This window comes from Suillus plorans (assembly GCF_016647745.1).
Source record: "Suillus plorans strain S12 chromosome Unknown HD556scaffold_168, whole genome shotgun sequence".
Lineage (NCBI taxonomy): Eukaryota > Fungi > Basidiomycota > Agaricomycetes > Boletales > Suillaceae > Suillus > Suillus plorans.
In genome coordinates, this window is record NW_024537552.1 from 1 (window position 1) to 13,451 (window position 13,451).

Sequence of the window (13,451 nt, forward strand, 5' to 3'; positions counted from 1 at the left end):
GCCAGACAGGCATTTTGACACAATATTGCGAGATATGATCACATGTAAATATATATTTGATTGACGAGATCCTCAGCCCTCTTGATATACTGCTCCATCAGTTTCAAGATCTCCTTCTTGACGTTGCTCAACTGCTGTATCTTTGGCGTCTTGGTGGCAATGGTGCCTAATGATTGAGGGTTAGCTACGTACAGGAAGGAATTTGATATAACAAGATTAGTTAACAGGAACGGGAAGGATATGACACATAGTTGAAGACGAAAAAAGTCGGTTTGGCAGAAGTAAGAAGACTGACCCGCTGCTGCTTTGCGCCTCCCAGTGAAGTGAAGAAATTGAGACCGCAAGCGACAATATTGGCTATGTTGCCTAGAGAGCCGTTAGTATTAACCAGACTTCGTAACCATCGTCCACCATACTTGTTGAACAATCAGGAGGTCACTATCAGGCGTATTCGAACGATTCGACATATACCGTCATGCTCGGTCCTCCACTGAGAATACTGGGAGGTCCAGAGACAGGGAAGCAAAGTGTATGATGGACAGCACGTGCCATACTCTGAGGTCCGCAAACTAATGTAATACCCGTAAGTTGTACATCATTGGAGGCCAGCGGAATTGGTGCTTACCGCTCACAGACATGATGCTCCCCGGTGAATGTCAGGATTCTGGCCGGTCTGGGTAGAAGTCTGGGCACCCCTCGGTACACTCGGCAAATTCAGGTGGAGCCGAAGCAGCGTGTGGCCCACGGTTATTATTATCATCCCACCCCTTTGCTGCCCGCTGCCCGCCAACTGTCAGGAATGCTGCCTCTATGATACTCGGTACGCCTGCTCTTCGTCTTCCTGGCTTGCCTTATTCACATCACGCTCCTTCCCCCTTTTTCTGGACGTGATGTCCATGGCCCATGCGTTGGTATGCAGTCCCTGGCGGCAGCGGGTGAAGTGTGATGTGACTGGTGGGAGAGGTGGGTAGGGGGCGTAGCTATTTTGACGCGGTCCTGCCGCGCCTGCCGCGGTCGTGACGCGGCCGTGATGCGGCGTGACGCGCATGTGACGCGGCACTGACGAGCCTTGACGCGGCACTAACCAGCCTTTGACGCGGCCACTGACACGCCATTCCTATATTCTATATTCCACTTCCAGATCAAGTTGGATGAGTTCACGACCATTCCTTTGTTACTTTATTTGCCTCAGAGCCATGTACAACTAGGTATACATAAGCCAATGACTATTTTCTTTTCCTTCCTCTCTGGACCCTTCGAGCCTGTGGAGCACAGGGCAGACATTCTTCGGCTGGCAGAGAAGGAACTACAGTTTCGGATAGCTCGTCTGCAGACTCCAAAGATGTAGCATCAGAGTTATCACTGAATAAGGGGCTGTGCTGTCAATCACATAGTAAGTTAGATATCTATTGAACGGAGCAGGTAATGTCTTCCTCACTTGAAGTTCACTCTCGCTATAATCTCTTACAGAAACCCATTGCTGGTTGCCTGCAGGTCCTGCTTCTTCGGAATCCTCGAACATCCTTGCTTCTAGTGCGGTCAGACACTCGAGGTTGACGTCAGCCACAAAGCTATTGGTAGGATAGCTTATCATGAGATCAGCCCAAGCCATCTTCAACAGCATGCTATCGTTCCATTCTTCGTTTCGAGCTTCAATGCGTTTTTTGAAATCACTGGCCTTTCGATGAGCGACTACGAGAGTGAAAGCATGCACCAAAGGCATGCCACCAAGCCATTTTTCGACTTGACCGGAGGCACCTGGAACATTCTCCGAGAACCAATGTGCAATTTTGGCATACTCGTGAGATGGAATGTCACCACAAAATGGTATGCTGTATGCACCCACACCATCTGGCTTCTTCTTCGATCGCAAGATGTAGTCTATCACAGGGTATGCCTCCGCACCATATTGGTTCAAGTCTGGACTGTCAAGGAGCTTCTGAAACGAAGCAATATGTGGTAGTAGGATGTCGTCCAGTTCTTTTGATACTTCTGCTGACATGAAGTTTTGAATCAAGTCTTCTTCGCGAGGGGTATCCCAAGAGTGGATCCATTCTCCGAGCTACACAATACTTCGTGTCAAGAGGACCGCGAGTATAACCAGTCACTGTCACTCACACAAATCTCATGCCTCTTAGCTTGGTCCTGCCAAAGTTCATCCACGAGATCCCCTTGCTCAACATCACCAGGAGGTGATCCCAAAGTTAATGGGAATCTGCAACCGCGCCACCAGACCACCTGCCAGCGTACTCGGTTGCGTGCACTAGCAGGGAGGCTAACAGTGTCATAGGACTGAATCAGCCGCACAGGATATCAATACTTCCTGAGGCGAGCCAGAGCTCCTTTGCCAGCACTATAGGTGAGTGATCAGCCATATCTCGATTCTCAGCTAGGGTTGGAAATCAAAAAACAAACATCAGACGTGTGTGAAGTGGAGTCGGTTTCTTCTTTGTTGTGGCTTTTCTGCTGCTCCTGAGTTACGGATGTCAGTTTATGTGAGAGGCACAGTTGTTTAAACTTACTTGCGGGTAGGTGGCACTTTTGACTCCTGGGTTGAGCATCCATCGCAATAAAATGCTGCCTTTGGATGAAGATTGCTGGCTCGGCCACCTCTCTGACAAGCAATGTGTGACCAATTTTCACACAGATCACACCTGACTATGCTGTTGTAATGATGTATTAACTTGGCGACCTCGTCCACCTCGTCCACGCACTGAGGTAGATGTCAAGGGTGCTCCACTTGTGGTGTCATTAGTACGTGTCCGAATTTCCCTCGCAGCACCTTCAAGAATTGCAAGATTCATATCTGGTTGCCTAATTGGTATCCGAAGACCCTGCATGTGCTTTGCATTATGCATTTGCGCAGTGTTGAGTATGAGGTCACCAGGATCCCCACTATGATGTATCGCAAGCTTTGTTTTTGAAGTCTTGACACGTTCTTCATAAATGAAATCAGTGCCTGATGCTGCACATTTGTGCAGTTGACATTGATGTTGCAGATTTGCTGTACATAAAATTTGCTTTTCAGAGATTCAGTGACGACATAGGTTTATGTATTAGATAAATTACAAACCTCAATAGGATAAAGTAAAAATCCCCCATGTGGCCTTACAGCAGGCATCGAGTAGGATGCAACTGATTCACCAATAATGCCACATTCGAGAAGTATTGCATCTGGATGTAGACACATATCTGCTTCAGAATCTTTGCGCTGAATCAGTTCTCGGACACATGCTACTATGGGAGACTGTTCTGCAGTGTGATTGACTGCAAGGACCCAGTCTCCAATTTTACAAATATCTCCATTAAAAAGAACAACAGACTTGCACGTTCGGAAATTATTTCCTTCCAGAATATTACGTGGAAGTGATGCAAGTGCATCAGGGAAATGTTGTCCTGTCTCGGTAGCCATGTATGTTCGGAGTGGTAGGCTATCACGAATGCACTGGCCTACAGACACTAATACTTAGCATGTGATCACATCAACCAGAGTTTCGTCAAACCTCACCATATTTTGTAGTGTCCTGTAGAGTGTCAAGTCCAAGATAATCTGTGATAATATTTGGTCGTCGAATGAGAGTCAATGGGCCCTTTCCAACGACAACATTGACTTCTGACTTGGGTAGTCCATGTATGTCTGACGAAGAATTGGAGACTTCGAACTGGACAGGGCTGTTAGACTCAGAGTTGTGGGCTTTGGTATTGGGATCACGGATAAGTATTCGTGCTCCAGAGAGGATATGGCGGATACGACTTCCATGAGCAAAAGAATGTGCAATATCCCGAGAAGGAGCACAATGGTTCGAATGAATGCTCTTTGCTCGGATGACTGCATTAAATGATTCAAAAGACTCTGTTGCAAATAAAGCAGCTGGCCCAAATCGTCGAATATGATCAACAACGTGTAATATTATGTGAAACTTGGATTTGTTGAACCATCGAGGGGTCCACATGGCAGTACATGCGAGAAAGTTGTCAATGGCGACTGTGAGTTTGTTCTATTGAACACAACTTAGTTCAAGTATTACTGCTATGACGAGGCTGAAACTACAATACCTACCAGATGATCTGTGCAATCATCGATTTCAGGCTGCCAAATGAGTGGCATCAGATTTGACAGTGCGACCCAGGTATCGTAACAATCCTTTGGTACCAAGTCGTGGAGGACGAAGGGTGCAATCTGTGCAATGGCACGAAAATCACGACCAACAAGAGATCCTGCATACTGAACTAGCGTGTGGCCATTGAGATTGCTAAGTCCAAGACCTGCAACATTAACAGAGGAGAGGCGAGTCTCCAAAAGCTCACGCTTCAACTTGTTTTGTCCAATCCGTATTGAGATGGCATCACGCCAAAAATATTTGACAAATCCCAGAAGGACAGTATGGAGAATCTCCACGGGCGTGTCCGTGTGAGGATCAAGACCTGCAATATCAACAAAGTCAATCCTAACTCAATATCAATCAAAACTTGTTAAAAGACCTTTGACTCGCCACACTGGACTGATGACATTTGCGGGCAACATCTCTTTTACCCTGTTGAGTGCTTCCTGCTTCACACTATTGCCTCCACGAATTTTGCTGTATGACTGAGCGAGGCAATTCAAAAACGATTCGAGGAAAGTGTCTTTAATGCCAGTGGCGGTCTTCCTTTGCTTGATCCTGGTCTGGTTCCCAACCGTTGATGCATCAACAAACATTGACTTAAGTTCAGCTACAGTTTCGTCCTTGCAGCGTGCTTCTCCTATCTGCCATAATCAATCATTAGATTCCACGAGTCCGTCGCTCACTTATATTGAATATTACCTTGACGAACTGCTTGACCCGAGTTACCAACTCTTCCATAGTTTCTTTTGTGCATTTCCGTGCAGACTTTAGAGGAGCATCATTACGAGTCTCGTACTCACTTCCACTAAACTCCTCGCTATGTTGTTATCGTGATCTTCGGCTCGTGTGGTATCTTGCGCAGAATTACTCTCCTTCGCCACTGTACCATGACCCTTAACTTTGCAAATCCGGCAGAAATACTTTCCCATTGAACCGATGTGACAGGCCATCTCACTTTGCATGGGGTTGTCTCCGAGCAACGCCAATACTGACAGAATGACAAGAACATATTCTTCGTGGACACAGTCCCAGGCCCAGATGCCATGCTCCCATGCGTTTCTGAATTGTCTGAATTAACACTTCTGCTCTCCTGCTCATGATAAATCTCACTTACTCCAGTTGGTCGACAATGCCGTCCAACATCTCGAGCGGAGGGGCAAGATTCGAAGTACAAAGAAAATGAACATTGTACTCTTGATGGACTGCTGTTCGTGGTAATCCTGCAGGCGTAAAAAGAAAGGAATTATGCTTGTTCCACTTTTTCGATAAGTTGCCTGATGTGTCGTCACAGTATAACCAGATAGGCATTGCATATACACGAGCACCAGAAGCCCGAATACGCCATTGATTGCCTTCGACAGGATTAGTCAATGTCCATGGCTGTAGTTCGCCATCCAGTTCACGTTCAATGCCTAAGCAGACATCAATGACGTGCAACAGCAGAGGAAGAACACACTTTACCATATATATGGCATGCACGAGGTAGTCCAGATGTTGCACCACTTGAATCCCAGTTTTTGAATGATACAAGGAGATCGTCTTCTGATACCTCGAATGATTGAAATTGTTGTACGATCCACCCGCAATTCATTTCACGAGCAACTGGCTGCAACCGCCAAGCCCTAGCATACATTTTCTTGCAACGAATGAACCAGCGAAACGGCATGCAGGCTTGGCCGCTGGTTAATAATGCAGGCTCGAAAATGAAGAAATCTTGATTTTGCAGTCGAACAACAGGTGTAAGTAGCTCCGGATCAAGTTCCTCGAGCCAGTGTTTGGCTTGCCAAGCTTCATTTAGTTTCGTACCAGCATCTTCAGGGTAAAAGTGCAGCAGCGGGCGAACTCGAGGATTCATCATTTCCTTCAAAGAGTACTGAGAGTGTGATCGTTTTCATTTCTGCAGTATGACATACCTGCTGAATAAGATCAGCCAATGAGTTAACATAGTACCTATGCCCAAGAGCGCCATCATAAGGAATCGAGCGTATACCACACAATCTTTGAATTGTGTCTTCGATGCGTTTGACAGACTTTACAGAAGGCACGTCATCTACATTATTGACCCGAAGTAGCCACAGCAAGATATCAATTTGTCGCTCTGAAAAAACTGAACGTGGGAGGTGCATGAGAATATCAAGTGTACATGTCTAAAAACCTGCCGGATCAAAAAAAAGTAGCAGGCAGATCAATACAGACGACTTACAATTTTATCTGGCCACGGGAACCATTCCTCATTCACAACATGTTGTCGAGAACGCTTTCGATCCCTGCCAGTTCCAGCTCGGATGTCAGGATCATCAGGATCATCTTCTGCTCAAAATTCAAACAGTGAGTGGCACAGTACAATGTGTATTTAGAGTAGCATACCATCATGCTGCATCCGTCCCATAGAAATCCCTTCATCATCTGACATCTCGACTGCGTGATCATCCGACAGGTCATTTTCATCTAAAAAGTCACTCAACCCTTGAGCAATCATTGCCTTTGTAATCGCAGGCGCAGATTGTCCGAAACGGTCACTATGATCTCCACCATCAATCTCACCAGCCATTGTGGCAAAATAGTCGTAGACATTGTTTGTTGAGTCGCCCAGCTCGAAATCAGGAGTAGCCATGTCATCGAGAAGAAGATGAAGTCCTGCGACAGACTTATCCTTCATAGATTGAGCCTCGGCTTGTGCTGAACTGTCCCCTGCACGATTCTGCCGTTTCGTTGAGTGATATTTAATTGAATCTTGATGTGTTCTCGTCGTCTGATGTACCTTAGCGGCCCGCTGAGTATGAGGCTTATTGTCCTGGCAAAGGTTGCAGACCCATTTGTCTCCAACGACAGGCGTCCAAACTAAAATTCATTACGATCTTGGGTGTCAATAATCAGAAACTCGTCGAGATCACTCCATACCATTAGGGTCGGGAAATTCTCCATCCAAGTCAGGCATAGTGAGTTGAGAACGGACCTGTGGATCAAATGATTATTACACTGACAGACAATAGAGCAACGACACGAGGATAATTGTAGGAAGCCATTGATAGATAGTACCTACAGGACAGCACTGCGGAGTAACACCGTTTGCAGGATAGATGAGTTTCGGCCGTAGTGAATTGACTGAATGGGCTTGTTGAACGAGTAGTTATCGTGCTGACAACAAACAGACGAAAGCCTAGTGATGACTAGAAGAAGTCCTACGCGCACTGCGCCTATAGGGCGGAGTCGCAGAATGGCGTTGTTCCTAAGATAGATTGCTCTTAGCGGATGGTCAAATTCGTTACGCATCCCAGGTTGGACTTCGAATGAACCTGAGGCCATCCGCTCGGCAACTCCCGGACAATTGAGCATCAAGACTTCGTCTTTTTTTATATTCCACCGAAGGAGCGTATTCCTTCTCAGTGCTCGATCCTTATTCAAAACGGTACGAGAAACGTAGTTTATTTACATTGAGTGCAAAAACGATCAGGTTGACCTCAGGCTTAACTAACTTCTTGGGGTGTAATGCAACAATATAGGACTGACGCGCAAGATGCATACTAGTAGTATGAACGCAGAGGACAAGCACTGTAAATTTGGTGAGAGGTGAATACAGCACTATAGAGGCTGTACGCAGGCAGACACTCATATGTTGATCATTAACGATGATTCAAAGTGTTTGGAATGCGATATGAAGTTGTGTAAACATGATCTGTACGTAGGAATTTGTTACAGTGCCGCGTCAATTTCACCTGGCCCGCGGGTAGGTGATGAGTCAGCCATGCTCGTAGGAGTGCCGGCGTCTTCAAACTCCGTCAGAGCATCGCCACCTGTACCAAGACTTGTACCCAGACATAGACTTACACCAAGACCGGCCATTTCAGGAACGTCCTCGCTCCCCGAGGCCACGCTAACCTCTTCTTTGAACATTGCATCCAGGTCCGATCGTCCATTTTCCATCTTGACCCCGCGCAACGATAATAACATTGGCGACGTCAAAGAACCCTTCTTCATCACAATCTGTTCGGGAGTACCGTTCTCTGTTGGATTCGAAAGGCCGGAAACCTCTTCCATAGACTGTGTCGCTGATGAAGAACCAGTGTTAAAGATACGGGTGGATAGCGTCAAAGAAGGCGGGGCAAGCTGAACGGCCTTGATGAGTGCTGCTTCGAAGACACTCGTGGCTTGGCCCGCTGTTGAGTATCTGAGTGGGGAGTAACGGACCGAGATCTATGAAATTGTGGGTTTTCCGACACGATATACCAATAATCTATTTAGTTATTTGACGGCGTCAAGCAACGAAGATATCAATACAACAAAAATTACTTCATTCTGTAGCAACACTCCTTGTATCAAGATTGAGACACCGGGGGAAGCTAATGACGGTAATGTGACCACGAAAGTGCACTTCATAAACCCTGTCATCGGGAAAAATAAAATATAGGTGATTAGCTGAGGGAAACAGCTGTGATTCGCGTTTCAGAGGGACCAGCCTGTCCCCACTGACCCGCTCAAGTACTTCTAGGTCCTTTATATTGCCGATACGAGTTCCGTTAGAAAGGAGGAACTCCAGCAGATGTACATGGTGGTCTCTCAACTCCATTATTCTTCCAGTGATACCAGAGGAAACACTAAACTTTTTGGTGGTATCATTGTCTGGTAAGGGATACTGTGGATCTTTAGCATTTAGTAATATGTAGAATTCAAAAATACTTACCGACAAGTCTGTATGTGGTTGGGTGGCCCAACTGTCGTCTACGCCCCAATGCTTGGGATAAATGCTAAATGTTTGACTGACTAATATTAGTCATAATATTCCCTAGCTCTCCGAGGAGACCTACCGAGTGCGAGTCATGTACTGAAAAATCCTTGAATTTAGAGGTAAAGGAGTGGCTGATAATTTTTGTTTGAGGAAGGAATGAAATCAGTGACCTTAAGCTTGGACGTGGAGCGAGCCAAATATTTGGTGTTTGAGAAAAGTTGGGTGAATGGCGCACCAGTTTTGGAACGCCGCGGCTCTCTGTTTGACGAACCGTGTTGAGAACGTTCGGGAAATGGCGACTATAGGCCCTTACGTAGACTCTGGGCCCCTTCGGCAGGGCTTCAGGCGGAGTTTAAACGTTGTGCTCAATCGTTCCAGTCTCATTAAAACTTTCTCGCAGCCAAGGCAGCTTATGAAACGTCTATTCGGGGTCAAAGTATGCTCTTATACTTCTCATCGTGTCTCTTCTGAAATCTCTTGCAGGACGTGGAAGAAATTGTTGAGGATGGAGCTCCGTCTGGAAAGAAAGACTACTTAGTTTCGGACACTTTCAGTGTTAAAGATATGGATCCTAGGGTTGCAAAACTTGGACCATCCGGCCCAACGTGTGAGGCCATCAACCTCATGATATTTCTGATGATGCGCGGTGTTCGAGTCATTTTATTCTGCAAGGTCCGTGCCACAATCCAGACTTAATTGGGCTTCAGTGACCTAACTTAAAAGAATTCAGATTCGAAGAGCTTGCGAACTGGTGAGCCAGAGTGACACTTAACTTTGAGTTGACCCGGGATTGATGTCCGAAGGCGATGAAAGCTCTGCGCCAACGACTTAGCGCCGAGGGGCGCCTAGACATTCTTGCAAAGATCATGCCTTACAGAGGAGGTCAGTGTTTGTTGGGGGCATCTTATTAACCTGCAACTCATCACATGTAAATATATATTTGAATGTCAAGATCCTCAGCCTTCTTGATATACCGCTCCATCAGTTTCAAGATCTCCTTCTTAACGGTGCGCAACCGCCGTATCTTTGGCGTCTTAGTGGCAATGGTCCCTAATGATTGGGGGTTAGCTACGTACAGGAAGGAGTTGGGAAGGCTGAATCACGAACCTTCCCGAGCTACCGTCTCGCTGATGATGCCGCTGACTGCCTTGTACAGACCCAACATGACCCGCCCCACCTGAGGCAGGTAGAAGCTGCCAATAGATGCACAGGCAGACACGTTTGTCTTGAGGACATTAGATAAAATTTTGATATTATCAAGGTTGCTTAGGACATCCATATTCTGCGCCGCTTGAGCCGTCAATGAATCCCACTTGATAAAATTGTGAGCAAGGGACTTCTTTTGCTGATGAAAAAGGTACACACAGCGTTATTCGGTAGTCCATCAGATAATCTAGCCACGAGACCAGCCTCGATGGCAGTAAGCCAAACCAAGGCAGCTGAGCCCTGGATAAGCGAGGACCCGGATGTAGTTGACTGGAAGGGAAGAGTTAAGAGACGAAGAACATCCGTGGGCCTGTGATATAACAAGATTAGTTGACAGGAACGCGAAGGATGTGACGCATAGTTGAAGACGAAAAAAGTCGGTTTGGCAGAAGTAAGAAAACTGACCCGCTGCTGCTTTGCGCCTCCCAGTGAAGTGAATCAAAGCGCTGACAACGAAGAGATTGAGACCGCACGCGACGATATTGGCTATGTTGCCTAGAGAGCCGTTAGTATTTACTTTTGGTGTCCTCACTCTGAATTGATACCCACCCAGGCGGAGGCGGCGAATTGAGATAGACCGGTCAAGACCCTTGCATCATTTGTTTGTAACTAATGAGCGAATGAGGTTAGAAAATGGGCAAGGAATATGGATTTACGCAGACCTGGCGACAAAAGAGATTGGACCAGGTGTATGACGGGACCTGGGAGCAAAGTGTTTGGAAATCACCAAACTGAATCGTGTAGGACGTCCAAAGCTCTAGAGTCGTCAAGCAACCAAGCAAGCAATTGAACGCTGCATGTAAGAAGATATGAAGACACCGCAAATAAACTCAGAGACAGGAGCCGTTAGACTCCTCAGACAACGTTACTGTTTGTCTATGTTGTCAAATTGCGAACTGGTGTTCTCAAGTTTCCTTTTATGTAAACACCCCTTGCTCCGTTCTAAGTATACTTGGTATAGTCGCACCAGAACCGGGGAAAACGAAAACGAGACTGCGTTGCGGTGTCGGGAGACTGAAAAAAATGAGTTAGTAAAGTTACATAAATGGAGTAGCAATTGAGCTGACATTAATGGGATTCCAAGTGGCAAGACAACCATTGCGGTCGATGTCTGGGACGGTGAGGAGAGAATTAGGATGACGCTCGCTGTTAGAATCTGGACTACTGGGTGGAGAAAGGTCATTACTAGAAATACAAAGTTGCTGCATTGAAATTGCAGAGAGCATCACAGGCTTCGACGACGAGGAGGGCGATGATGGTGATTTGGAGCTGAGTGTGTAAGCAATTGAAAGGTTGGATGACTAAAACTATAGCGGCTCGCCGCTCGCATCAAACTAACTGACAAGACATCGCCGAGGATAGGCCAGACAGGCATCTCCAACAATCAACCTACGGCGAACGCCGGCTTGAACACTCCGAACCGGTTTCATACGCAAAATGAACCAGGTGGATCAGGAGGTCACTATCAGGCGTATTCGAACGATTCGACATATACCGTCACGCTCGGTCCTCCACTGAGAATACTGGGAGGTCCAGAGACAGGGAAGCAAAGTGTATAATGGACAGCACGTGCCATACTCTGAGGTCCGCAAACTAATGTAATACCCTATTTTGGGTGTTGAACCGGGGAATGCATGTTATGACTTTATGCATCGGGGAGAGAGGAAGACAGGCAGTTTATAACCTTCACTTGGGTTAGAAGGCAAGGTACTCGTCAAAATGTTGGATGAAATCATACACGATTTAGGAAACACGAAGGCGAAGATGTAGACTGTAAGTCGATCTTGTTCATGGCTGCTCTGTAAAAATATAACGTTGAAACGAAACATGAGCACGCGTTGAGAGATTTGAGCATTGTGATTCTCATGTCATTGAATTTCGTGCCAACATCCAATATTTGACATTCCAAATTCTGTAAATACATAGGCAGTGTGAAAGAAAAACATCGATGCGAGATAACAAGGGGAACCCGATCGATATCAAAGTATTCAATCCTAGATCAATATTCAATATTTTAACACTGAAAATACACGAGCGACATGAGCAATGCAAGATAACAAGACAGCAAGGCATTGGGTACATAAAATCGACAGTTTCAGGCCCGGGACTAAGATGACCCTGTAGCTTCGATGAGGCATTCCTTTGTGCGTAGGTCAGGTGCCGAATACATACACCATGGTCAACACCGAGCAATTATATGCGGTGAGACTCGCTGAATAAACGAGGTCGTTGCGCTAACATTCTCAAAGGTGCCTAAAGCGACTCAACAAGCGATACAAGGCAAGCGCGCGAGGATCGTCAAAAAACAATTACCAGCAGCAATGAAGGTGGAGAGAGCAAGTCAACGGACTCAACTGCAGATGGAGGTAACAAAGAATGCGCGCAGGAGGCAGCCATAACGACCAACACGTTCTATGAGCCTACCGTACTCCCAGATTACGGAGGAGAGCTGTTTCAGCATGCCAATGCCAAACTCTGTCAGCTGGATATCAGGAATGTGGAGAACATATTGATCCCACCTCAAGAATGGTACTCCAGCCTCAGGCGCGGCACTCTCGTCACGATCAGGGCGACTCTACATGCTTTCAATTGGAAAGAACACCGGGTAAGCACGATCCATTCGAAAACCGTTCGAATTGTAAGCGTCACAATGATATAGATTTACCAATTAAACGCACATACTATTCGTGCTATCGTGTTGGGCAGAAGCCCAGGGCGGATGTTTTAAAACAAAGGCAAGTTTTTCAAAAAGAATGGAAGTTTGACATCTAAGGAACCACAAGTCGCAAAGGCCATCATCTGCAGGCGGGACGTTCAAGTAGCACACAAAGACATCAAGAAATGAGGAAAAAGACAAGGAGGGAAGAACCGAAGGAAAAGTGAGAGTCGTATCACCACAAACCGATTCCCACGAATAGCAACTTATGTAAGATTTAAAAAAAACTGGTTCCGCAAGGTATCCAGATGCCAGTGGGCAACGTCGACCACTAGTGTGAGAAAAAAAAGGAAAGGTAGCGGGCTTTGCCACTTTAGCTGGCACTACCTGCTAATATATAGTAGACTTTATAGTGAAACCTAAGAGCTAGTACGGTAACCAAAGTTTGACTGAAGTTGACAAATTTGGAATACTACGTCGGTACAAGCCGATGTCGGGGTTTTAACATGCATAACCGTGACACTACTGATTAAGATTGTTAGTAACCATGTCTCGCAACATGGAACCACTACCCTTTGATCCTCTGTTCAATAGACCATTACTTTCCGAGCTGTTACTTGATCGACTCATTCCACCGCCGGACCAGGCAAGATCTGCAGGATCGGTGACCCAAGAACGACTCATTCGATATGTGCTACTCATGATCAGTATCATCGTTGCTGCAACTGAATCATTCCTGGAAACCGCATTGCCAAAA

At 46.2% G+C, this 13,451-nt stretch overlaps 6 protein-coding genes across 6 annotated transcripts; 2 read left to right on the forward strand and 4 right to left on the reverse strand.

Annotated features, from left to right (window-relative positions):
• Positions 1-1,474: 1,474 nt before the first annotated feature.
• On the reverse strand, positions 1,475-2,169 carry HD556DRAFT_1189562 (uncharacterized protein; the record flags this gene model as incomplete). The annotated part of the gene is made up of 2 exons (XM_041296137.1): positions 1,475-2,062; positions 2,119-2,169. Coding segments are annotated over 2 exons (639 nt in total), but the record flags the coding sequence as incomplete, so codon positions are not given.
• A 479-nt stretch (positions 2,170-2,648) lies between these two features.
• HD556DRAFT_1251521 (uncharacterized protein) lies at positions 2,649-6,333 on the reverse strand (the record flags this gene model as incomplete). Its single annotated transcript, XM_041299020.1, is given in 11 exon segments — positions 2,649-3,020; positions 3,074-3,345; positions 3,509-3,998; positions 4,061-4,425; positions 4,483-4,747; positions 4,806-4,901; positions 4,913-5,165; positions 5,221-5,518; positions 5,568-5,967; positions 6,020-6,253; positions 6,310-6,333. Coding segments are annotated over 11 exon segments (3,069 nt in total), but the record flags the coding sequence as incomplete, so codon positions are not given.
• Positions 6,334-7,799: 1,466 nt separating this feature from the next.
• HD556DRAFT_1465715 (uncharacterized protein) lies at positions 7,800-8,925 on the reverse strand (the record flags this gene model as incomplete). Its single annotated transcript, XM_041308353.1, has 4 exons — positions 7,800-8,300; positions 8,578-8,739; positions 8,788-8,851; positions 8,912-8,925. 4 exons carry the CDS (start codon positions 8,923-8,925, stop codon positions 7,800-7,802), a joined length of 741 nt encoding a protein of 246 aa, XP_041151794.1.
• A 199-nt stretch (positions 8,926-9,124) lies between these two features.
• On the forward strand, positions 9,125-9,528 carry HD556DRAFT_1451933 (uncharacterized protein; the record flags this gene model as incomplete). Its single annotated transcript, XM_041308059.1, has 2 exons — positions 9,125-9,268; positions 9,316-9,528. The coding sequence occupies 2 exons, from the start codon at positions 9,125-9,127 to the stop codon at positions 9,526-9,528; spliced, it is 357 nt and encodes a 118-aa protein (XP_041151795.1).
• A 226-nt stretch (positions 9,529-9,754) lies between these two features.
• Positions 9,755-11,413, reverse strand: HD556DRAFT_1465718 (CRM1 C terminal-domain-containing protein; the record flags this gene model as incomplete). Its single annotated transcript, XM_041308354.1, has 6 exons — positions 9,755-9,882; positions 9,940-10,144; positions 10,198-10,348; positions 11,006-11,052; positions 11,106-11,307; positions 11,382-11,413. The coding sequence occupies 6 exons, from the start codon at positions 11,411-11,413 to the stop codon at positions 9,755-9,757; spliced, it is 765 nt and encodes a 254-aa protein (XP_041151796.1).
• An 800-nt stretch (positions 11,414-12,213) lies between these two features.
• HD556DRAFT_1315194 (uncharacterized protein) lies at positions 12,214-12,766 on the forward strand (the record flags this gene model as incomplete). The annotated part of the gene is made up of 4 exons (XM_041301117.1): positions 12,214-12,240; positions 12,288-12,378; positions 12,399-12,643; positions 12,698-12,766. The coding sequence occupies 4 exons, from the start codon at positions 12,214-12,216 to the stop codon at positions 12,764-12,766; spliced, it is 432 nt and encodes a 143-aa protein (XP_041151797.1).
• Between the last annotated feature and the right edge of the window lie 685 nt (positions 12,767-13,451).